Source organism: Oncorhynchus mykiss, chromosome 4, assembly GCF_057628025.1.
Source record: "Oncorhynchus mykiss isolate SJ-2025 chromosome 4, ASM5762802v1, whole genome shotgun sequence".
NCBI classification, from domain to species: domain Eukaryota; kingdom Metazoa; phylum Chordata; class Actinopteri; order Salmoniformes; family Salmonidae; genus Oncorhynchus; species Oncorhynchus mykiss.
Window position 1 is genome coordinate 21981891 of NC_143025.1, and position 26515 is coordinate 22008405.

General features: G+C 40.5%; 2 protein-coding genes across 4 annotated transcripts; both read left to right on the forward strand.

Moving 5' to 3' along the window:
• The first annotated feature begins 1909 nt into the window (after window positions 1–1909).
• LOC110521509 (tyrosine-protein kinase ZAP-70) lies at window positions 1910–11970 on the forward strand. 2 transcript variants are annotated; one of them, XM_021599106.3, is made up of 14 exons: window positions 1910–2058; window positions 2167–2243; window positions 7489–7974; window positions 8121–8281; window positions 8371–8509; window positions 8621–8702; window positions 8813–8835; window positions 8959–8998; window positions 9255–9465; window positions 9714–9920; window positions 10121–10313; window positions 10442–10582; window positions 10976–11088; window positions 11213–11970. In XM_021599106.3, the coding sequence occupies exons 3-14, from the start codon at window positions 7570–7572 to the stop codon at window positions 11328–11330; spliced, it is 1833 nt and encodes a 610-aa protein (XP_021454781.1). In that variant the 5' UTR covers window positions 1910–2058; window positions 2167–2243; window positions 7489–7569; the 3' UTR covers window positions 11331–11970. The 2 variants fall into 2 exon arrangements, with proteins under 2 accessions (XP_021454781.1, XP_021454782.1); XM_021599107.3 differs by lacking the exons at window positions 1910–2058; window positions 2167–2243 and adding an exon at window positions 7262–7354.
• Window positions 11971–17710: 5740 nt separating this feature from the next.
• On the forward strand, window positions 17711–21073 carry LOC110521510 (MOB kinase activator 3A). Of its 2 annotated transcripts, none has more exons than XM_021599108.3 (4): window positions 17711–17936; window positions 19038–19497; window positions 20186–20388; window positions 20586–21073. In XM_021599108.3, exons 2-4 carry the CDS (start codon window positions 19080–19082, stop codon window positions 20613–20615), a joined length of 651 nt encoding a protein of 216 aa, XP_021454783.1. In that variant the 5' UTR covers window positions 17711–17936; window positions 19038–19079; the 3' UTR covers window positions 20616–21073. The 2 variants fall into 2 exon arrangements, with proteins under 2 accessions (XP_021454783.1, XP_021454784.1); XM_021599109.3 differs by having other exon boundaries at window positions 17742–17936; window positions 18945–19497.
• Window positions 21074–26515: the final 5442 nt, after the last annotated feature.

The window sequence follows — 26515 nt, forward strand, 5'->3', positions numbered from 1 at the left end:
ATTAGAAAGTAAGGCAAGAAATAGGCCATAGTGGCAAAATAATTACAATTTAGCAATTTAACAATGGAGTGATGGATAGTGCAGAAGATTCATTTGGCAAGTAGAGTTACTGGGGTGAGGTAGTAGGGTGGGCTATTTACAGATGGGATGTGTACAGATAAGCTGCTCTGACAGCTGATGCTTAAAGTTAGTGAGAGAGATGTAAAACTCCAGCTTCAGTGATTTTTGCAATTCGTTCCAGTCATTGGCAGCAGAGAACTGGAAGGAAAGGCAGCCAAATGGGAGTTGGCTTTGGGGATGACCAGTGATATATACCTGCTACGGGTGGGTGCTGCTATGTTGAACAGTGAGCTGAGATTAGGCGGGGCTTTACCTAGCAAAGACTTATAGATGGCCTGGAGCCAGTGGGTTTGGCGACGAATATGAAGCTAGGGCCAGCCAACGAGAGCATACAGGTCGCATTGGTGGGGCTTTGGTGACAAAATGGATGGCACTGTGATAGACTACATCGAATTTGCTGAGTAGAGTGTTGGAGGCTATTTTGTAAATGACATCGTCGAAGTCAATGATCGGTAGGACTGTCAGTTTTACGAAGGTATGTTTGGCAGCATGAGTGAAGGGTGCTTTGTTGTGGAATAGGAAGCTGATTCTAGAACATTTTTTGGATTGGAGATGCTTAATGTGAGTCTGGAAGGAGAGTTTACAGTCTAACCAGACACCTAGGTATTTGTGGTTGTCCACATATTCTAGGTCAGAACCGTCCAGTGTAGTGATGCTAGACGGGCGGGCGGGTGGGGCAGCGATCGGTTGAAGAGCATGCATTTAGTTTTACTTGCATTGAAGAGCAGTTGGAGGCCACGGAAGGAGAGTTGTATGGCATTGAAGCTCGTCTGGAGGTTTGTTAACAGTGTCCAAAGAAGGGCCAGAGGTATACAGAATGGTGTCGTCTGCGTAGAGGTGGATCAGAGAATCACCAGCAGTAGAGCTCCAAGAGCTCCAAGAAAGGATTGTCTCGGGGCACAGATCTGGGGAAGGGTAGCAAAACATTTTGGCTGCATTGAAGATCCCCAAGAACACAGTAGCCTCCATCATTCTTAAATGGAAGAAGTTTGGACACCTAAAGGACTCTCAGACCATGAGAAACAAGATTCTGTGGTCTGATGAAACCAAGATTGAACTCTTTGGCCTGAATGCCAAGCATCACGTCTGGAGGAAACCTGGCACCAGCCCTACGGTGAAGAATGGTGGTGGCAGCATCATGTTGTGGGGATGTTTTTCAGCAGCAGGGACTGGGAGACTAGTCAGGATCGAGGGAAAGATGAACGGCGCAAAGTACAGAGAGATCCTTGATGAAAACCTGCTCAGGACCTTAGACTGGGGTGAAGGTTCACCTACCAACAGGACAACGATACTAAGCACACAGCCAAGACAATGCAGGAGTGGCTTCGAGACAAGTCTCTGAATGTCCTTGAGTGGCCCAGCCAGAGCCCGGACTTGAACCTGATCGAAAATCTCTGGAGAGACCTGAAAATAGCTGTGCAGTGACGCTCCCCATCCAACCTGACAGAGCTGGAGAGGATCTGCAGAGAAGAATGGGAGAAACTCCCCAAATACAAATGAGTCAAGCTTGCAGCGTCGTACCCAAGAAGACTCAAGGCTGTAATCACTGCCAAATGTGCTTCAACAAAGTACTGAGTAAAGGGTCTGAATCCTTATGTAAATGTGATATTTCACTTTTTTTTAAAATATAAATTAGCAAAAATGTCTAAACCTATTTTTGCTTCATCATTATGGGGTATTGTGTGTAGATTGATGAGTGAAAAAACAAATTAATCAATTTTAGAATACGGCTGTAACGTTAACAAAATGTGGAAAAAGTTAAGGGGTCTGAATACTTTCCGAATGCAATGTATTTGAATGTTTCATCTAACCATTAAAACCTCCGTCATAGACTCACTGCTGGAGGGTCGTGGTGGCAGGCTACAGGTGGAGACAGAAGATTGGGGCTGCTGTTTCAGATAGCTGTATAGAGAACTGCTGTCACTTCATGTAGCTGAGGTAAGGAAGTAGGTTAGTTTCTCTGTGAAGATTCCAGACTGTATCGATCAACCGACATAGTTTTCCTGCAACCTCACACGATCACTGATGCCTCTGCTCTGTCACCAGACTCAGCTACTCTCTCTCTGAGGTCAACCTGTCTAGCTCTGACTTCTCTTCCCTTGGTTCCAGTTAAATCGTTTATGGTGAGTGCATCTTAAGTCAGTCCTGTGTTTTTTATATACTTATTGGCAATAGAGTAAATAGGATTATATTTTTTAAATCTTTATATAACAAGGCTATTGTCTTTCAGAGATGGAAAAAACGTCAGTTGAAATGCTATTACTTTAATCTACTTTGAAGTATACTAATACAATATTTTAGACTGAATTTATATCAATGATATATATAAATAAACTATAGACTGTTCTGGAAATGTGTGTCCCCTTGTAACCAGTGCCTTGAACACATTTAAGTGTTAATACGTTTCTATTAGCAGAGTTTATGCTGTAACAAATGCAAAATGTGTTCACCACAGTGTGGCAAAGACATTCTAGCCGTGGCTTCAAAAGTAGAGATTATATTTATAAATAGTTATTTTCATTGTGTATATGAATAGAAAGCCAAACGGGGGTACGGTTTTCAAGTGGACACACCCAAGGGTTCTATGTGTGTTGTTTATTGCTTGTAACTTTCTTTTTGAATTATAGATTCTATTTTGAGACTTGTTGGCACGTGTAATCAGATAATTATTACAAAATAGATTACCAATACTGTGCTTTGTATGAAAATAAGGGGCTGTCTTTCTATATTATTTTTAAGAGACTCATCTAGATGACAGACCAACCTTCTGTGACATTTACGGACCTACTGTAATCCAGTTCAACCAATGCAATGGAATATCTATAAAATACAACATGATTTGCCTGTCTAGATAGGTCCCTGGCTTAAACAGGACTGGCTAAACTAGTGTCTTGAGGATCTGAGGACTTCTGGGCCCATGTGTAGCTCAACTCTTTATAGAGATGCCACAACCCAGATCACTGAGACTGATGTGTTGTCGTTCCAGGGAAAGAGTTAGGGCTTACAAATACTTAATTATACTCTTAGGTTTGGTCTTAAGCTCGACTGGCTAAATATAGTTGGATGAGGGACCACTGTCCGAAACCCAACAAGGCAACAGTAAGCACTTTGCGGGTTACATGTTCATGAAACAAAAACAGGAAACGAAATTCAAAAAGCTTGATTTGAAATCGACAATAATCTTCTACGTAGGCCCATAGGAAAAATATGCGCATTGGAGTCTCTTCGATTTTCCATTGACGTAAGCAATTTATAAGGTAGCAGTCTGGCCCACTGACTTCATTTGTACATTAACCTCCCATCATTTTAATGTAGACCTACGCTTGATGTTTGTAGGCCTATTTGTGTGGTTGTTTCTACAAAACACTGCAGGTGTTATTAAGCAACATGGTGTGGTTTATCTGTTCTAGAGGCCTAGAATGATAACAACATAAAGAATTGCTGCATTGAACACATGTATATATCTGGACATGTTTTGATAAGCCTAACTTATTAGATGTTCGCCTGATTTTAAAAATGTTGCTAAGTGCATAGTAGCCAAAGTAATGTAATGATTTAGGAATGTTTTTATTAGAGTAACTTACAAAACCGATGCCCCTCCTGATATATAAAGTGTCTTTTGTATGATCAATTGAATCCAATTCAAAGACAAATAATAACCCACACTTTGTTTGGTCTTACTATGATTATATGAAATACAAGGCAAATATGCATTATTATTGTTACAGTTCATGACCATGAGCCAGTGAACTAATTTAGCAACCCTGAGTCAACTGTTAATAGTTGATGAATGTCATGTTTTATAGCCAAACCAAAGACCCTCCGTGTTATCCTCTGTGCCGCAGTGGATAGGGCATTCCGTCTGTAGAGCTCAAAGCCACTTGTACCTGCATGGGAAAAGCTGTGCGTCAGAACACAGAAGGGTTTCTGCTCTGCTATCTCCCCGCTCTTTAAAGCTACAGCCTTCAGCCTGCCGAGGCTGGTACTGTATGCCCTGTACTGGCTCAGCTGTTAACCACAACCAACCTCCAGGCAAAGCACAGAGAGTATAGACCTACAGCTGTTTTCTATGTGGTCCTAATGTCTGTTCTGAGGTGGAAGGAAAGCAAGATGAGGGAAGAGAATTGGTGTGTTCAAAAGCAAACAGCATATTTATGCTCCAATTATTAAGTAGTGGTGAGACCTTTATGGATTTGTCTGTGTTCACTCATAAATTCAGGAAACTAGAAAATAAAATGTGGACATTTCCTAGTCAACAACTCTCTTGTTGACAATACGTCTTCTTCTCTGACAGATTGGTTTTTATGCTTAACATCTTTCAATTTTCATGGTAACTGACTTTTATGGTTACTCTCAAGTACTTTATTCTGTCATTCAGGGTTTTAGCTGTTAAATTCAGCTCATATAATACCAGGATAAAAAAGACAGGAAATAAAACTACAGTGCCTTGCGAAAGTATTCGGCCCCCTTGAACTTTGCGACCCTTCGCCACATTGCAGGCTTCAAACATAAAGATATAAAACTGTATTTTTTTGTGAAGAATCAACAACAAGTGGGACACAATCATGAAGTGGAACGACATTTATTGGATATTTCAAACTTTTTTAACAAATCAAAAACTGAAAAATTGGGTGTGCAAAATTATTCAGCCCCCTTAAGTTAATACTTTGTAGCGCCACCTTTTGCTGCGATTACAGCTGTAAGTCGCTTGGGGTATGTCTCTATCAGTTTTGCACATCGAGAGACTGACATGTTTTCCCATTCCTCCTTGCAAAACAGCTCGAGCTCAGTGAGGTTGGATGGAGAGCATTTGTGAACAGCAGTTTTCAGTTCTTTCCACAGATTCTCGATTGGATTCAGGTCTGGACTTTGACTTGGCCATTCTAACACCTGGATATGTTTATTTTTGAACCATTCCATTGTAGATTTTGCTTTATGTTTTGGATCATTGTCTTGTTGGAAGACAAATCTCCGTCCCAGTCTCAGGTCTTTTGCAGACTCCATCAGGTTTTCTTCCAGAATGGTCCTGTATTTGGCTCCATCCATCTTCCCATCAATTTTAACCATCTTCCCTGTCCCTGCTGAAGAAAAGCAGGCCCAAACCATGATGCTGCCACCACCATGTTTGACAGTGGGGATGGTGTGTTCAGCTGTGTTGCTTTTACGGCAAACATAACGTTTTGCAATGTTGCCAAAAAGTTCAATTTTGGTTTCATCTGACCAGAGCACCTTCTTCCACATGTTTGGTGTGTCTCCCAGGTGGCTTGTGGCAAACTTTAAACGACACTTTTTATGGATATCTTTAAGAAATGGCTTTCTTCTTGCCACTCTTCCATAAAGGCCAGATTTGTGCAATATACAACTGATTGTTGTCCTATGGACACAGTCTCCCACCTCAGCTGTAGATCTCTGCAGTTCATCCAGAGTGATCATGGGCCTCTTGGCTGCATCTCTGATCAGTCTTCTCCTTGTATGAGCTGAAAGTTTAGAGGGACGGCCAGGTCTTGGTAGATTTGCAGTGGTCTGATACCTTCCATTTCAATATTATCGCTTGCACAGTGCTCCTTGGGATGTTTAAAGCTTGGGAAATCTTTTTGTATACAAACCAGTCTTTAAACTTCTTCACAACAGTATCTCGGACCTGCCTGGTGTGTTCCTTGTTCTTCATGATGCTCTCTGCACTTTTAATGGACCTCTGAGACTATCACAGTGCAGGTGCATTTATACGGAGACTTGATTACACACAGGTGGATTGTATTTATTATCATTAGTCATTTAGGTCAACATTGGATCATTCAGAGATCCTCACTGAACTTCTGGAGAGAGTTTGCTGCCCTGAAAGTAAAGGGGCTGAATAATTTTGCACGCCCAATCTTTCAGTTTTTGATTTGTTAAAAAAGTTTGAAATATCCAATAAATGTCGTTCCACTTCATGATTGTGTCCCACTTGTTGTTGATTCTTCACAAAAAAATACAGTTTTATATCTTTATGTTTGAAGCCTGAAATGTGGCAAAAGGTCGCAAAGTTCAAGGGGGCCGAATACTTTCGCAAGGCACTGTAAACACTAGTCAGTTCAGTTTGAGCCATTCACAACATGTAAAGGCCACTGTCCTTTAACCGTGTGGTGAGGTGGGGGGGTTTGAAGTTCTCAGGCCATGGTGGAGTCTATGTGCGTTGTGGCTCATTGCGGCTCTCTGTGGCTCTGTCTGTGTGTCCGCCGTGGATGTGGGCAGTCTGTCACAGCTACGCCCAGGAAACTGTGGTTGAATCACACTACACTTTTAAGCATAGACACAAGCTTCAGGTGATAGTCCTTACATTCTCCCCTTTTGACATACCACCACCTCAGAGAATCATTTCACCAAGCACAAGACTTCAGATCTCTGAAACAAAAATCAAATACTGGCCATGAAGAGTTCCCATAAGGAGCTAGTAGTAATTGTGTATCATGTAATTAACTGAAGTTTAATTTTGGCAGGTCATTTAACTGCAAACCAAACCAAGGAAAACCACCCTAACCTATGACTCACACCAACAGATTGGAAAACATGTTTAGCTAAAGCTTTCTTTTTCCAAAATGGGGGTGTCAATTGAAAAGAAAAAGGGGAAGTTATATGACGACCGCAAATAGAAAACTGCATCAAAGTATCACTATGTTAACTGATTCAATGCCCATCTTTATTTTGTCTACCAAGCTCCTTTTTGTAAGTGTGTGTGACATGGTATCATGGTATCCATGTTTTGAAAGTTATCATGATACTCATCTGTGTATTTCCCACCAACAGGCTTTTCTCACTTGTTATCAAATAAAGCTAGCTCACAGTAGAACAGACACAAAATGCTGTGATGCTAACCTGTAGTCTACACTTGGTTTATTTTACATTTCCTGATAGTCAGTTAAAAGCACAAGTTGGGGGCTTTACATCTGTTTGTTTTTTTATTTTCATGCATCTAAAAAATATATATTCCCTTAATTTTCATTTAAATTAGTCACTAGTGTGTTGAAAAGTTTTGGAAACAGCAGCACCTGCTCAACGGAAGAGTGAGAAACTAAAGAGAGGTTGGAGAAGGAGGATGGGGGCGGTTGTCAACTTCCTGTTGTGGCTGTGCTTAACACCAGCCTGTGCCGGTGCAGAGAAACACACACTCCCTATCTCAAATACTGCACACTGAACAGCCCAACCACACAAATACCTCAGTCACTCATCTGGGTCCATAAGATGGAGGCTCAATGTGAGTTATAATAAAGGCTGAAGACTGTACCTCATCAACAACCTCAATTAGAAAAACACATATCCTGTAGTAATTTGAATATTGTTTTTTTAAATAGTGGTCATCCATGATTATTTTCCATTCTCCTTATATAGATCTTTAACCAGGAGCCTCCAGCCATCTCCAACCCTTTTAACTGAGGAGTCTTCCCTCGTACTGCCTGAGGAGACTCAGACATGGCGACAGACCCTGCGGCAGAGCTGCCTTTCTTCTACGGCAGTATCAGTCGTTCGGAGGCTGAGGAGCACCTGAAGCTGGCAGGCATGGCCGACGGGCTGTTCCTGCTGCGCCAGTGTTTGCGGAGCCTGGGCGGCTACGTGGTCTCTCTGGTGTGGAACGTGGAGTTCCACCACTACTCTGTGGAGAAACAGCTCAACAGCACCTACTGTATTGCAGGTGGAAAGCCGCACTGTGGTCCAGCGGAGCTCTGTGAGTTTTACAGTAATGATTCAGATGGCCTGGTGTGCACCCTGAGGAAGCCCTGTCTGCGCTCCCCAGACAACCCCATCAGAGCAGGCGTCTTTGATAACCTGAGGGACAACATGCTGAGGGAGTATGTACGACAGACCTGGAACCTGGAGGTGAGGGTTGGCTAAATTACATTTGAGTAATTTCACAGACGCTGTTAACCAGAGCGACTATCACAGGATGAGAGGCAGCAGGGCCTGAAGTCACATAAACACTGTCTCTGATGTAGTTTCCTGTCTGATTTTGTATCTGTGTTCAGGGGGAGGCCATGGAGCAGGCTATCATCAGCCAGGCTCCACAGCTGGAGAAGCTGATCGCCACCACCGCCCATGAGAGGATGCCCTGGTACCACAGCAAGATACCTCGCCAGGAAGGGGAGAGGCGGCTCTACTCCGGGGCACAGCCAGATGGAAAGTTCCTGTGAGTCATGAAATGCATTTTAGTCAAACACTACACAAAGGTTCTAAAAACACCCCAAAAATATTTTGATTTGAGTTTTTATTAATCAGAGTCAGAGACAGGGAAGAGTCTGGAACCTTTGCCCTTTCTTTGATGTACGGAAAAACGGCCTACCATTACCAGATCCTACATGACAAATCAGGGAAGTACTCCATGCCAGAGGGAACCAAATTTGACACTGTGTGGCAGGTAGGCTGTTCTCTCTTCTCCAATAAATGAGTCCAAGTTTATTATGTCTGCTACCTAATGTTTAAGACAAAGAGAGTTATCTTTCCCTGCCACTCTCCCTCCCTTCTGCAGCTGGTTGAGTATCTGAAGATGAAACCTGATGGGCTAGTGACAGTTCTGAGGGAACCGTGTGTGAACCGCAGCAACACCAAACGTACTTAACTAACATTTTGTTGACAATTATCAAATTATTCTTATTGTTTCACTTAACTTTGTCCCTCATGGCATTGAATTCATTTTCTTATTTCTCAAATATTTTTTCAGAGACTCCTGTTGTGCCCTCGTGGGTGAGTATCAAGAACATTCTCCATGGTAGATACTCTCTTTCCAATGTATTTATTGAGGCATCTGCTAAATGGCTTATTATTATTATTATTATATTACTATTAAATACAGTAAATTTCTTTCAGAGGCGGCCCAGAACAAATGGATACACACCGCCACCTGGGGGTAGGTCAATAACATTACAACAGACACACATGGTCTTTCTACCAAAACCCACACATACACAAATCACTAAATTTGTCTTTTTAAATGTTTTTATTATTTTTGATTTTACCCCTTTTTCTCCCCAATTTCGTGGTACCCAATTGTTTTTAGTAGCTACTATCTGGTAGGTTGAAAGTTTGAAAGTCATGCGTCCTCCAATACACAACCCAACCAAAGTCTTTAAGACATTTCCCTGTGGTTTGTCCCTTTCTTACAGTACCTCTGGGGGGCTCCAAGGAAATCAAGACTTCCCCACCCACAGACCGTCCGATGTTGCCCATGGACTGCAGTGAATTTGTCAACCCTTACCATGACCCTAATGACCTGAAGAAGTTCTTCATCAATAGGGATCAGCTGATGATTGACGAGGTGGAGCTCGGCTCGGGAAACTTTGGCTGTGTCAAGAAAGGAGTCTTCAAAACAAATAAGTGAGAGGGGGGTTGACCTGCTTTTTGGATGAATCAAACCAGAACATCAGATCCTGAGTTTAGAACCTATAACGTCAGCCTAGAGCCATTTATAACAATTGATAACTACCTTTTAGGTCAGAGATTACTCATTATTTTTACTGACAAAATTAGCTGATCAGGAAAAAATCTGGACCCCAGTTATAGGTTATAATTAGGAAAAACATGTGGCCCTATTCATAACACCAATAATTCCTGTGTGGTTCCAGGGGCCACACTGATGTGGCCATCAAGGTGCTGAAGAGTGAGAATGAGAAGCTGGTGAAAGATGAGATGATGAGGGAGGCGGAGATCATGCACCAGCTGAGTAACCCTTACATCGTCCGCATGCTGGGGCTCTGCCAGGCTGAGTGCCTGATGCTGGTGATGGAAATGGCTTCTGTTGGGCCACTCAACAAGTTCCTCTCCACCAATAAGTAAGGTCAATTATTTGACACGTGTAGTACAATATATACAGTTTCATAAGGCATGTTATTCTCTTAGTAGTGACATTGATCATAGAGAGTAACGGAAATTCCATTAATGATAGCACTACTAATACTCAAACAATACCATGACATACTGTAATTTCTCAAAAGGTTTATTTGAGTTCCCTTTCTGTCCTTCTACCTCTCAGGGATAAAGTCACAGTGGAGAACATTGTGGGTCTGATGCACCAGGTGTCTATGGGAATGAAGTACCTGGAGGAGAAGAACTTTGTGCACAGAGACCTGGCAGCTCGCAACGTCCTGCTGGTCAACCAACAGTTTGCCAAGATCAGTGACTTTGGTCTGTCCAAGGCTTTGGGTGCTGATGACAACTATTACAAGGTAGGAGTCTCTTGCACGTGTCATGTGCTATAATCTTGGTCTGTTTTATATAGTCAGTTCTTAAAACATTATTCATGTGGTATGGTATGCGTGTGTGTGTGTGCGTGCGTGTGTGCATGGGTACATAGGCACGCACAGCAGGAAAATGGCCGCTGAAGTGGTATGCTCCCGAATGCATGAACTTCCACAAGTTCTCCAGCAAGAGTGATGTCTGGAGCTTTGGTGTCACCATGTGGGAAGCCTTTTCTTATGGAGGAAAACCATACAAGGTACAATCTGTATAGCACCCGCAAGACATATAACCACAATATAGTTAAATGTTTATACTGTATTATAAACTGGGTAGTTCGAGCCTTGAATGCTGATTGGCTGAAATCCGTGGTATATCAGACCGCATACCACGGGTATGACAAAACATTTCTTTATACTGGTCTAATTACATTTGTTACCAGTTTATAATAGCAATAAGGCACCTCGGGTTTGTGGTATATGACCAATATAGCACTGTTAAGGGCTGTATCCAGGCACTCCGTGTTATGTCATGCATAAGAACAGCCCTTGGCCATCTACCTCATCCCCTCGTGCCTTATTGCTTAAATAACAACCTCCAACACAGTGCTGTCTAGATTAACTTAATCTGCGTCTTCACCAAATATGATCAGAAAATGAAAGGTCCGGAGGTGATCAGTTTCATTGCCAGTGGGAGCCGGATGGAATGTCCGTCTGGATGTCCAGATAGAATGTATGCACTGATGAAGGACTGCTGGACATACAAGTAAGTGAGAAACTAGAGACCTATTCATTTTCACACCACATGGGAAGTAGGCTACTAGGCCACACCGCTGCCCATTTAAAAGTAGATGCATCACATGTAAAGTGTCTGACCTTTCTCTTCTCAGACACGAGGACCGGCCAGGCTTTGTGAAGGTGGAGGAGTGCATGCGAGTCTTTTATTACTCCATATCCAACAAAACTCCTCCTGAGGTGACCGCAGACGCTGCTGAGCCTCTCAAGTAGACCAGAGACAACAGACACTCTGTCCCCCCGCCATACAATGCATTCTTTGAGATAGACAAAGAGATTCTTATGAACTAGTCTGGCCACTAGCTAACAGCTTCAGCAACAGGCAGCTACAGTAAACAGCTAAACAAGCCTTATTGACACAAATGTGAGTTTGTAATTAAAGTCATTCTTGTGAGGATGCTCCTCTTCTGAAAGGTAGCTCAAGACTCCATCATCCGAGGTTTGGAATAGTTTGAAAGAAACGCTTCACGAAGAATTGTGCATGGTAAAATTACAATTTGAAAGTGTAATGATTCCTTGGGAGTACTTATACTATAGGTCAAATGTGAATTATATTTAAGTGCTTCAGCGCTATATACATTCCTTAATATGTCATGATTAAACATTTTCACAGAATATGGTGTATCTATATCAAGTAATTGTGAAAAGAATTTGTGAATGAATTATGAAAAGTAAGAAGGCAAGAAACATCGGCTCAAACGGGCAATCTGCAGTTGCTACAGTACATCCATTTTTGGACTTGTAAATTAATGATATGTACCCTTTGATTCTTGAAGAATATATCTTGTAAATTCCTCATGAGCTTAGCTCAACTGTCGTACCAGATCCAAAATAAAAGTTTGTTTTACTCCAATGTTTGTAAACAAAGTAAATGTAAACAAACACTATATAGCCTCAAAACATGATTAAAACTATACTGAACAACAATATAAATGCAACACACAATAGTTTCAAAGATTTTACTGAGTTGCAGTTCATATAAGGCAATCAGTCAATTGAAATAAATTCATTAGGTCCTAATCTCTGGATTCCACATGACTGGGAACACGATATGCATTTGTTGGTCACAGATACTTTGGGGTCTGGATCAGCAAACCAGTCAGTATCTGGTGTGACCACCTCATGCAGCGCAACACATCTCCTTCGCATAGAGTTGATCAGGCTGTTGATTGTGGACTGTGGAATGTTGTTCCATTCCCCTTCAATGGCTGTGCGAAGTTGCTAGATATTGGAACTGGAACACGCAGTAGTACACGTCGATCCAGAGCATCCAAACATGCTCAATGGGTGACATGTCTGGTGAGTATGCAGGCCATGGAAGAACTGGGACATTTTCTACTTCCAGGAGTTGTGTACAGATCCTTGTGACATGGGGCTGTGAATCACATGAGGTGATTGCGGCGGATGAAAGGCACGACAATGGCCATCGATGAAATGCAATTGCGTTCGTTGTCCGTAGCTTATGTCTGCCCATACCATAACCTCAACGCCACCATGGGGCACTCTGTTCACAACGTTGACATCAGCAAACCGCTCACCCACACAACACAATCTGCCCGGCACAGTTGAAACTGGGATTCAACCGGGAAGAGCACACTTCCCCAGTGTGCCAGTGGCCATTGAAGTTGAACATTTGCCCACTGAAGTCGGTTACGACACCGAACTGCGGTCAGGTCAAGACCCTGGTGTAGACGACGAGCACGCAGATGAGCTTCCCTGAGACAGTTTCTGACAGATTGGGCAGAAATTCTTAGGTTGTGCAAACCCACAGTTTCATCAGCTGTATGGGTGGCAGGTCTCAGACGATCCGGCAGGTGAAGAAAATGGATAGTCCTGGGCTGGCGGGATTACACATGGTCCGAGGTTGTAAGGCCGGTTGGACATACTGCCAAATTCTTTTAAACGATATTGGAAGCAGCTTATGGTAGAGAAATTAACATTAATGTCTCTGGCAACAGCACTGGTGGACATTCCTGCATTCAGCATGCCATTTGCACGCTCCCTCAAAACTTGAGACATCTGTGGCAATGTGTTGTGTGACAGAACTACACATTTTAGTGGCCTTTTATTATTCCCCGCACAAGGTGCACCTGTGTAATAACCATGCTGTTTAATCAGCTTCTTGATATGCCACACCTGTCAGGTGGGTGAATTGTCTTGGCAAAGGAGAAATGGTCACTAACAGGGGTGTAAACAAATTTGTTCACAACATTTGAGAGAAATAAACTTTTTGTGTGTATGAAACATTTCTGGGAAATTTTATTTCAGTTCATGAAACATGGGACCAACACTTTACATGTTGCTTTGATATTTTTGTTAAGTGTACTTTCCCCAAGTGAAGGTTCTTCTTTATGAAGTAACGATAGAAGTAGCTGATAACGGGCTACATAGACACTGATAAGACAATTCAAAGGGGGAAACACAGCATGTACAGTTGAAGTCGGAAGTTTACATACACTTAGGTTGGAGTCATTGAACTAGTTTTCAACCACTCCACAAATTTCTTTTTAACAAACTATAGTTTTGGCAAGTTGGTTAGGACATCTACTTTGTGCATGACACAAGTAATTTTTCCAACAATTGTTTACAGACAGATTATTTCACTTATAATTGACTGTATCACAATTCCAGTGGGTCAGAAGTTTACATACACTAAGTTGACTGTGCCTTTAAACAGCTTCGGAAATTCCAGAAAATTATGTCATGGCTTTAGAAGCTTCTGATAGGCTAATTGACATCATTTGAGTCAATTAGAGGCGTACCTGTGGATGTCTTTCAAGGCCTACCTTCAAACTCAGTGCCTCTGCTTGACATCATGGGAAAATCAAAAGAAATCAGCCAAGACCCCAGAAAAAAATTATCGACTTCTGATAAAATAATTTATAAGATTTAAGATAAATTATTAAATAATTATATCCGGAAACTTAACCATTAGGGATGAGAGGTTATGTAACATGGATAAGGAGTAATTAAATATATTAAACATAAGTTAGGTTAGACTGGGAAAGAGAGGAATGTGTGTGTATGCCTAAGAAAACACCTAGAAACAATTAAACTATGGTTGAACCGACCCGGCTATAACTCTGAGAATGTACGATAGGACAGGGAGTACCCCTCCAGTTTTCCTTTATCTGGGGGGGACTGGAACTTGAAAGGCCACTCAGCAAGGAAGAAGCCACTGCTCCAAAACCGTAACTCCAACATTTAGTCAGCCCCCAATTGTGCAAGTTCTCCCACTTAAAAATATGAGAGACCTGTAATTTTCATCTTACGTACACTTCAACTATGACAGACAAAATGAGAAAAAAAATTGTGATTTTTAATGAATTTATTTGCAAATGATGGTGGAAAATAAGTATTTGGTCACCTACAAACAAGCAAAATTTCTGGCTCTCACAGACCTGTAAGCTCCTCTGTCCTCCACTCGTTACCTGTATTAATGGCACCTGTTTGAACTTTTTATCAGTATAAAATACACCTGTCCACAACCTCAAACAGTCACACTCCAAACTCCACTATGGCCAAGACCAAAGAGCTGTCAAAGGACACCAGAAACAAAATTGTAGACCTGCACCAGGCTGGGAAGACTGAACCTGCAATAGGTAAGCAGCTCGGTTTGAAGAAATCAACTGTGGGAGCAATTATTAGGAAATGGAAGACATACTGATAATCTCCCTCGATCTGGGGCTCCACGCAAGATCTCACCCCGTGGGGTCAAAATGATCACAAGAACGGTGAGCAAAAATTCCAGAACCACACGGGGGGACTAAGTGAATGACCTGCAGAGAGCTGGGACCAAAGTAACAAAGCCTACCATCAGTAACACACTACGCCGCCAGGGACTCAAATCCTGCAGTGCCAGACGTGTTCCCCTGCTTAAGCCAGTACATGTCCAGGCCCGTCTGAAGTTTGCTAGAGAGCATTTGGATGATCCAGAAGAAGATTGGGAGAATGTCATATGGTCAGATGAAACCAAAATAGAACGTTTTGGTAAAAACTCAACTCGTCGTGTTTGGAGGACAAAGAATGCTGAGTTGCATCCAAAGAACACCATACCTTCTGTGAAGCATGGGGGTGGAAACATCATGCTTTGGGGCTGTTTTTCTGCAAAGGGACCAGGACGACTGATCCGTGTAAAGGAAAGAATGAATGGGGCCATGTATCGTGAGATTTTGAGTGACAACCTCCTTCCATCAGCAAGGACATTGAAGATGAAACGTGGCTGGGTCTTTCAGTATAACAATTATCCCAAACACACCGCCCGGGCAATGAAGGAGTGGCTTCGTAAGAAGCATTTCAAGGTCCTGGAGTGGCCTAGCCAGTCTCCAGATCTCAACCTCATAGAAAATCTTTGGAGGGAGTTGAACGTCCATGTTGCCCAGCAACAGCCCCAAAACATCACTGCTCTAGAGGAGATCTGCGTGGAGGAATGGGCCAAAATACCAGCAACAGTGTGTGAAAACCTTGTGAAGACTTACAGAAAATGTTTGACCTCTGTCATCGCCAACAAAGGGTATATAACAAAGTATTGAGATAAACTTTTGTTATTGACCAAATACTTATTTTCCACCATAATTTGCAAATAAATTCATTAAAAATCCTACAATGTGATTTTCTGGAATTTCTTTTCTCATTTTGTCTGTCATAGTTGAAGTGTACCTATGATGAAAATTACAGGCCTCTCTCATCTTTTTAAGTGGAAGAACTTGCACAATTGGTGGCTGACTAAATACTTTTTGCCTCACTGTACATACACTTACAATTCTAACAGCTTTTTTGTTAGAAGAGTATTTAACTGTCTTAAAATACAGTTCAATTTCTTTTTGTAGGGTGAGAAAATGTGTTTTTTTGTTTGTAAATTTACATTTGTGTATATGAAATTTGGCCAAAAGAATAATTAAATGAATTACATAAAAATGTTTCAGCTTATTTCTATCGTATGTAAAGAATCCAAGCAGTACATCTCTCCACAATAGTGTAAGACCTTCATATAAGTGTTCAATTATAAATCTACTGATGTCTTGCCACAGTTTTCTTACATGAATACAATGCCAAAAAAGATGCAACACTGTTTCTGGGTGGTCATTACAAAAGGAGCAATTTGAGTTGATGTTTTCCTTAAACTTCTTCATATAGTAGTTGGCAGGATAAACATTATGAATAATTTTAAAGGAAACTTCTTTAATTTTGTTAACAAGTAGGTATGTGTGTGGCAACATCCAACCTTTTTCCCAACAGATATTATCAATAAATCCATTCCAATAAGGCATGGCATTGGGTATAGATACAACATCCTGCTGAAACAAGGTTCGTATCGCTCTGTTGTTGAATGGACCAAAAGAGAAACAAATCTTTCCTACTGATGAGTCAACAGGGTCAATAGAAGGTAGGCTCGGAGGGTCAGGTCTTGACACGTTCCTGAATAACAGAGCAACACCTGAGGGAATGGCATCTAAAACAATGGCTTATAATAACAATAGAGGGAATGGCTTATAATAATTTATTTACCAGCTATGGAAATACCTTGTAATATTATTTAAATAATTTGCAAGAAGTTGGGTGATTAATAAAAACAGGTACGGGGAGATAGGACAACCTTGCCTATTCCTCTTTAACTCAAATCTAGGTGAGGTGCCATATTTCAATTTGATGGAGCTGTTACCATTTGCATAGAGAGTCTTTAATAGCCTTACAGAAAAAATCCTCAAAGCCAAGTTTCTCAAGGGAGTGGAAGAGAAACTGATGCTCTACTGTGTCAAATGCTTTATAAAAATCTAAAAATAATATGAAGCTATCCTCAGTTATTAGATCTGAGTAGTCAAGTATGTCTAATACTAGTCTGACATTGTTAGAAATATGTCTGTTCCTCATGAAGCCAGACTGTTTCATCAATGATTGCATCCAGGACTTCTTTAATTATTTTTGCAAGTAGTAAGGCTTATAGTCATTATCTTATAGTCATTATTAAGAAGACAAATTGGACGCCAGTTATCGATGAGCACCACTTCTTTTTTAGGCTTAGGTATCAGTGTTATTAACCCCTGACTCATTGTAGGAGGGAGAACATTGTTTTTAATACTCTCTAAAAAAAAAGACTTCAAATACGAAGGGAGCTACTTGTTCAGAAAATAATTTGTAAAATTCTGATGTAATTCCATCAACATCTGGTGATTTATTGTTCTTTAGATGTTTGATATACTCTATAATCTCTTCAACTTTGATGGGTTCATCACACTGTTTAGATTCTATATCACTGATAGAGTGAACATTATTCAGTGAGTTAAAAAACATATCTATGGATTCCTGACAGTACGTAGAGCTATACAATTTTCTGTAAAAATTGCTACAGTATTTAGCGATTCATTTTTGGTCATCTGTAATAACACCATCAATGTTTAATTTATGGATAGTGTTATTTTTAGAGTGACATTTCTAAAGTCTAAAGAAATAGGATGAATTCTGTTCTCCCTCCTCAATCCATTTTTTCCTAGATCTAATAAAGGCTCCTTCTGCTTTTAATCTATATATATTATCCAGTTTATTTTGTAACTCAATTAGTTCCATACGAAATACTGTATGTGCGCCTGCTTGGTCCGTGTAAAGTGACGTAAAATCAGAGGAAGTGCTTGTTATTTCTTTTTTTTTTTGGTAGGGAGGGGCTTATTTTAGTTGCCTTAGTAAAGACTTAGCGCTATGTTCAGAACTACTGACGTTATACATTAATTCAAATGTAGCCGTTGTTATATATTTAAAAAGGATTAGCAAAGTTTATTATATTCAAGAGAACACAGCAAGGGAAGGGACATTAAAGCGTAACAAGTAAGTGATAACGTTAGCCTATCTAAGTTCGGGGAAAGTGGTTGCTTTTACGGTCAGCTCGTTTGGGAGCAATTTACTCCCATTATTTCTACGTTAAATTATATAATGAATAACATGTTTTAAGGAGTAGTTTGTGGTTACCTTTATCATGCGAAAAGCAAGAAGTGCGATTGTATCCTTTTTTCTCTCATGAATAAACTTGGCGCCGTCATCTTTGAAGCATCGTAGCATCAGCGCTCCGGCTACCGCTAGGATACATCATGGACTAACGTTAGCTTCTATACTTAGTTTGTTTCACTTTTGCTCCTGACCACTTTATCTGTCTGCTGGCTAGATATAGTCATATTAATAACCTCAATATATGACATGTCGTTATTGTCTGAGGTCACTTCATAAAGTTGTGCTAGGTTGTACATGCTGTCTCGCTTTCCTGAACCAGGCCTTAATGTATTGTGAAAAGTAGGAAATTACTCATATAGCTTGCAACAAATTGTAACTACATTCTAACAACCCTCACTTTTTGCAACGTGGTAACTAACTAACTCTGTGACGATACTCACTTTGCAACATTGTAAGTGATTGGGGTTATTCTTCTCGAAGTTGATGTTCAGGTTATGTTGGAGGACTTCCTTGAATTTACCACTCTTTGGACAGCTGTCATAGATGTGTTATATATTTTGGTTAGTTAAATATAGTTTTATTAATTTGATTAACTGATTAATCCGTAGATTTTTTTTTACATTTGTTATTCATTTTCAATAATGGATTGAGACACCACAAACACTTACACTATTATGCATTTGTACCAAACAACAGAAATAATGGTGATGCAGATTTGTGAAATGTTACAGATTTATAGAAGCGCCACCAATAAATACATTGTGGGCCTACTTTGTTGGCATTGCAGCACCAGACTGAATACTGCACGTTACTGCTAAATTGGACAATATGGAATATATGTGAATCTGACACAAAATAATCCCCCCCCCCCCCCCTCTCTCTGATTAGACCCTTCAGCCACAGGACCAAAACCATCTGTGAGAAAAATACAACCATTGTATAACTGCTCCACTGTTGTTTATATCTCCTTGTTCTAACCAGTAAATCATTCATTAAGACATAAACAAACTGACACATGCAACAATGTCCATGGCCCTGAAGCAAGTCTTCAACAAGGAGAGGACATTCCGGCCAAAGCGTAAGTTTGAGCCCGGGACACAGCGCTTTGAGCTGCACAAGAAGGCCCAGGCGTCTCTGAATGCAGGCCTGGACCTGAAGCAGGCGGTGGCGTTGCCCCATGGAGAGGACCTTAATGACTGGGTGGCTGTTCACGTGGTGGACTTCTTCAACCGCATCAACCTCATCTACGGCACCATCAGCGACTCCTGCACCGACCAGACCTGCCCCGTCATGTCCGGAGGGCCCAAGTACGAGTACCGCTGGCAGGACGAGCACAAGTACAAGAAGCCTACAGCCGTGCCAGCCCCAAAATACATGAGCCTGCTGATGGACTGGATCGAGGTACAGATCAACAACGAGCACATCTTCCCCACCAACGTTGGTATGTACAAAGAATGATAACTAGGTAGATGGGATCTGTTATTTGGCTATTCATGATGATGATAAATAGGTCTGAATAATCTTTATGGGCTGAATTCCTTGAGTTCTCTGTCATTATAAAGTGCAACAGCTGTATCAGTTAATCTACTATAATTCAGAAATTATTAACCTTCCGTTCTTCACTTCCTCCCACCACACATAACTTTGCGTCTGACTAGCTGTAGAAACAGCCAAGCAATGACTTTAGAAATGGTCACACAATCTACAGTAGGGTATAAATAGGAATGCATGTACACATGTCCCCAGGAATGCATTTTAAAATGCTATTAGATTAGTGTAAGAGGATAGACTGATAACTTCATCTATTCTTGATGGATGAAGTGAAATATGAATCCTCTGCCCTAGGTGTGGTATTTTCCAAGGCTCACATATCTCAATCAAGTGATACAAGCATGATCCTCCAGTACACAAGAAAATAACATCCCTCACTTGATTCACAAAAACATAGAATATTTATACCAATTGTATTTGCACCCAATGTAATATTTAAAGTTGAGAATTAATCTGACAATTAAACTGAACCAACCACAGAGATGAGGTTGAGAGCATGACCACATTTGTGTTTACTTTACATGTCACAGGAGGACACGTCTTAATCTTTTTTGTCATCTTATGTTTGGTTTTTGAAGGTACTCCCTTCCCAAAGACCTTCATGCAGGTAGCTAAGAAGATTTTGTCTCGCCTGTTCCGTGTGTTCGTCCACGTCTACATCCATCACTTTGATCGTGTGAACCAGATGGGTGCAGAGGCCCACGTCAACACCTGTTACAAGCACTTCTATTACTTTGTAACGGAGTTTAACCTCACAGACCACAAGGAGCTCGAGCCACTGGTGAGTGATAAAAAAATGATTGAATTGTCTGTCTTGTTGTAATTTTCATATATTTTCTTACATATTACATGTTTGTTTTGCAAATGAAGCTGAAAGGGAAGTTATGATGACAATATTGCACCCTAGAATTGTGATGTTTACAAGCACATTTGTGTACTTTTGCTATCATAATGTTGCCATCACTCCTGCCCCTACAGAAAGAGATGACATCACAGATGTGCCACTAAGGGCGCACCATTGACCACCTGATAAATTCCAGCTTGAAGACTAGTTCTGTCCAAATAGAAGACTGAAACAGGAAACCAAATCTAAAATAGTCTTTATTTTTATAAACAAGTAATGTTATCTTTTTTAACCATGTAGGTTTGTCTAACCAGGAACGTTGTAAGGCATTCTCTTCATTTTAATTTTTAGAAAATGAGCACAGTATTAAGAGATTTTACTTTTAAAAAAAAAGTTGAATCAGTCCTGTAATTTAGTTCTTGTTCTCTTATCTAAAATGAATATATGTTTTTGTACATATCTAAGATTGTAGTATGTGGAGACATTAAATGTACTCCGTGTTCCTGCTCTAAACTCAGTGTCATGTTTAATTATGAAATGGATGCTGATTAGACAAGCAGCGTTCGAAGCCGTGCAGTATTGTCATACATTTGTATTTTTTCAGAATATACATTCAAACTGGTTTATTGTTTGTGTATTACATCTATTCAATGGTGTTGTTTTGTAAAATAACTGAGAACAAGGCCTGTGGAGTGAGGCCAATCAACGTAGTAAAACAGTCATGCAGGTCTTAAGTTAGTCCACAAGGTGGCAAAGGAGCACACAAAAATACTGCTGAGGAAAGGGTTGAGTTTATATTGTAGCAGGAAGTCCATTCAGTGTTGAATACCCCATAACGCAAATGAAAAACATATCTGCCTACCTTAGTACTATGGAAATACAGTTTTAAGGACACCTTATGGAAGTGATTTGATCTGGACTAGCCCTATGTTTGAGTAAAAGCTTCTTCAAATAATATACCAAACATAGTAGTCCTGAAGTGAACTGAATGTTTCATCCACGTGTGCTGATTGTTCACTGATCTCCTTTGTTACTATTGTCCCAGTTTGAATAAGGAGAAATGAAATGAATGCCATATTGCAGGGTTCCCCAACTGTTGTTGGACCTAAAAGACTTAAACACACCAACGCAGCTCCTTGTCATTTTAATTCTGGAAATCTTTTCCAAAGTATTCCCACGCACAATAAAGAGAGACCGTTGAAGTCAGAATTTACATACACTTAGTTTGGAGTCATTAAAACCCGTTTTTCAACCACTCCACACATTTCTTGTTAACAAACTATAGTTTTGGCAAGTTATCTACTCTGTGCATGACACAAGTCATTTTTCCAACAATTGTTTACAGACAGTCAATTATAAGTAAAATAATATATTACAATTCCAGTCGGTCAGAAGTTGACTGTGCCTTTAAACAGCATGGAAAATTCCAGAAAATTATGTCATGGCTTTAGAAGCTTCTGATAGGCTAGTTAACATAATTTGAGTCAATTGGAGGTGTACCTGTGGATGTATTTCAAGGTCTACCTTCAAACTCAGTGCCTCTTTGCTTGACATGGGAAAATCAAAAGCAATCAGCTAAGACCTCAGAAAAAAAATTGTAGACCTCCACAAGTTTGGTTCACCCTTGGGAGTAATTTCCAAATGCCTGAAGGTACCACGTTCATCTGTACAAACAATAGTACGCAAGTATAAACACCATGGGACCACGCAGTCGTCATACCGCTCAGGAAGGAGACGCGAAAACGGTACAAAATTATTTATATCCACAGTAAAACGAGTCCTATATCGACAACCTGAAATGCCGCTCAGCAAGAAAGAAGACTGCTCCAAAACCGCCATATAAAAGCCAGACTACGGTTTGCAACTGCACATGGAGACAAGGATTATACTTTTTGGAGGAATGTCCTCGTCTGATGAAACAAAAATAGAACTGTTTGGCCATAATGACCATTATGTTTGGAGGCCAAAGAACACCATCCCAACCGTGAAGCATGGGGGTGGCAGAATCATGGTGTGGGGGTGCTTTGCTACACTTCACAAAAGAGATGGCATCATGAGGAAAGAAAATTATGTGGATATATTGAAGCAACATCTCAAGACATCAGTCAGGAAGTTAAAGCTTGGTCGCAAATGGGTCTTCCAAATGGACAATGACCCCAAGCATACTTTCAAAGTTGTGGCAAAATGGCTTAAGGACAACAAAGTCAAGGTATTGGAGTGGCCATCACAAAGTCCTAACCTCAATCCCATAGAAAATTTGTTTGCCGAACTGAAAAAGCGTGTGCGAGCAAGGAGGCCTACAAACCTGACTCACTTACGCCAGCTCTGTCAGGAGGAATGGGCCAAAATTCACCCAACTTATTGTGGGAAGCTTGTGGAAAGCTACCCAAAACATTTGACCCAAGTTAAACAATTTAAAGGCAATGCCACCAAATACTAATTCAGTGTATGTAAACTTCTGAGCTTAAATTTATTTGGCTATGGTGTATGTAAACTTCCGACTTCAACTGCACATGTGCAAGATGGCGTCGACAGATAGAGCAGCTCTGCTTCTAGCTCCTATATTTCTTACAAGCATTTCACTACACCCGCAATAACATCTGCTACATGTGTATGTGACCAATAAAATATAATTTGTGTGATCGTATACAAATGTATGCAAGGTTTGGAATTATTAGGTTTTAGTCAAATGGTATATCTGCATCATCTTCTTGTGGTCAATTCGCTGTCTACAAATTATTTGTAATTACGTTCCGGACCTCTGACCATCTGCCAAAAATCGGCTTGCGGCTTAATCTAGTTGATGATCCCTGATATGGGGTGGGCTGACCAATAATATACCCATTCAGTGCACATTTGAGCAATTGTACATTTCCCTGGTGGGAATTTCGTGGAGAGGGTATTGGGTCGGCAGGCTGTATCATGTGTTGTCTCTGGTACCTACAACTTACTATAATAACATGATTTAGCTTAAAACGTGTAGTTCGTTTCAATAAACAGTGCTGTCCCACAACCACGATACATACACACATACATTAGTGGACATGTAGACCCCCCTGAACAAAACACAAGAGACACACTTACATGTTTGTTTTGGTTTTAATTCCTCCACAGTTATTACTGTAGTTGTAGGTCTATATGATGTAAGTACTTACTGCAAGTATGTTATTTAAATTAATTAGTTATGTCACTATGTTGTGAGCTACTACACATTAAAAACAGTGTCAGTGTACAGACAGCTGGATGTTAATGTATAGTGAGCGTTCTGATTCATGTCAGTCATACATCACTCAGGTGATTGGGAGGGAATGATTAGCCTGTTACAAGTGCTTAGCAAACTTTTGGAAAAAACTGTGTTTGATCAAATACAAAGTTATTTTACAGAAAACAAAATAAGAACAGACTTTCAACATGCTTATAGGGAAGGGCACTCAACATGCTCGGCACTGGACACAAATGACTGATAGAAGATTGTGGGGGCTGTTTTGTTACAATTCAGTGCAGCTGTTGATGTCATTGATCATTACGCATTGCTGAAAAAACATAGGTGTTATGGATTTGCATCCTCTGCCTTATTATGGATTGAGAGATACCTATCTAATAGATCTCAGAGGGTTTTCATAAATGGAAGCCTCTCATGCAAATTCAGTTGAGTGTGGTGTACCGCATGGCAGCTGGCTAGGGCCATTATTGTTTTCTGTTTTTACAGATGACTCATCAGTATACATGTCCGCTGCAACAGTAAAATAAATAATTGAGACACTTAACACAGAGCTCCAGTCAGTTTTAGAATGGGTAACTAGCAATAGGCTGGTGCTAAATATCTACAAAAATGAAAAGCATAATTTTTGGGACAAATCACTCGCTCAATGCTAAACCTCATTTAGATCTATTATTGAATAATGTGGTTATTGAACAAGTTGAGGAGACTAAACTGCTGGGTGTAACCCTAGATACAGTAGCAAACTGCCAAGGTCAAAACATTTAGACTCAATGGTTGCTAAAATGGGAAGAGTTCTGTTCGTAATATGGCGCTGCTCTGCCTTCTGGACATCTCAGTCGTCCAGACAGGTACTATAGGACCTAGTTTTGTTGCACCTGGATTTACATAGGTAAATTGAAGTTGGTCTAGAACAAAGCAGCATGTATCGCACTTAAATGTACACAAAGGGAAAGTGTCAGTAACATGCATGTCAGTCTCTCCTGGCTCAAAGTTGAGGAGAGATTGACTGCATCACTATTGGTATTTGTGCAAGGTATTGATGTGTTGGAAGTACCAAACTGTCTGTTCAAGCAGTTGACACACAGTTCGGACACTAATTGGTACAACACAAAACATGGCACTGTGAAGAGACCTTCCGGTTGCGAGGTCCAGAACAGAGGCTGGGAAACGCACAGAATTAAATCGAGCTATGACTATGTGGAACTCTCTGCCACCCCAGGTAACTCAAGCTAGCAATAAAACAAGTTTTAAAAAACTGATAAAAGAACACCTTAGTGCACAAAGGGGACTGCAAAGAGACAGACATTTTATATATATTGTATTGTAATTTGCACTTTATTATATATTAGAACTAAATAGTATATGTATGTAGTGATATGTAGGCTATGTGTGATGTTTTGAATGTATGTATTTCAGTCTGACTAATAATGTTCTGTATTATCTATTATGTCATGTTTCATGTGGACCCCAGGAAGAGTAGCTGATGCTTTTGCAACGGCTAATGGGGATCCTAAAAAATACCAAAATAATTTGTATGACTGTAGAACACAAAGTGCTATATAAATGCAATCCATTGTTATTGTCATCCTGTAAGCCACACCTCCTGAACTCAGCCAATCTGTGAACAGGCAGAAATATCCCCTCTAAAAGACTACCTACACTAGGATGTAGTTATTGATTTTGAAACTCATTCAGGAATGAGGCTGCTACTGTTACCCTGTATAAACAGTGTCCCTCCTCAGCCCCATGGTTTGTTTTCCAACCTAACTTGGGATTGTGTCATGTGGTCCTGGCCCTATTGAGTAGCAACCCAGCCTTTTGCGTAATGTTCGCTGCAGTTTAAGGCCAACGTTTATGGGGCAAAATACACTGAGGGCCCTGGGAGAGGAAAGGAGAGAGAACACAGTCACACAAGATGTTCCTCCCCTCATGAAGAAGCTGTAAAGGGAATTTCCAGGTGAAACAAAAAGGAGAGCCGTCTTTGGTAAAGTCAAACAAAAATCAACCTGTTTTAATACAAGTTGCAACAGGGAGACAACCTCCAGCATGGGAGCATAGAAAAATGTCTAACGAGCCATCTCTGAGCAGGCCATTATATCACACACATTCTGTAAACATAACAAAAGACATAACACAAGGAAGTGAACCACAGTCTCACAGAATACAATAATAACCCGTGTGTCCTCAGAACTGGCACCTTTAGACTGGCGCCAACACCATCAGCAGATAGAACTGTCCATAACATTCAAGTCTAGTGACCATCAACCTTGCACAAACAGAATCATGTGTATTACAGAAAGAAAAAGTACATTACAATGTGCTAATAATCAATTAACTGAATATGAACTTCATTCATCTTAAATGTTCCATTACACAAGCCCTACAAGAAAACTAGCACAAAGCATGCTTCTCATGGCAACTTTACAGTTGGTAACAAATAGGTAAACAATAGAAAGAACATGACCTACAAGTATGGGTCATGGCAATAATTCAACATATTTTGCACAACCATTGAATTTGAACATATCAAATATTTTTAGTGTAGTATATGTATGATCAATTTTTAGAACTTGCTCAAGCTTGTTTTAAACATTGTGAGACAGCAATCCATTGCACATGACCAAAATAAATGGAATCACTATTTTACTCATTGTGTCAATGTTGCTTGGGCTTAACTTGCTCTTTAAGCAACAGGGAAGATAACACATTTGAAAATAGAGAGTTATTTCATTATCACTGCTGTGAGAGAACATTGATTGGCTGTGTATCACCTCAGCCGTTTCTGAAATGTGTCGATGCTACGTCACGACTCTCAAGATAGCATTGTACTTGATGAAGACA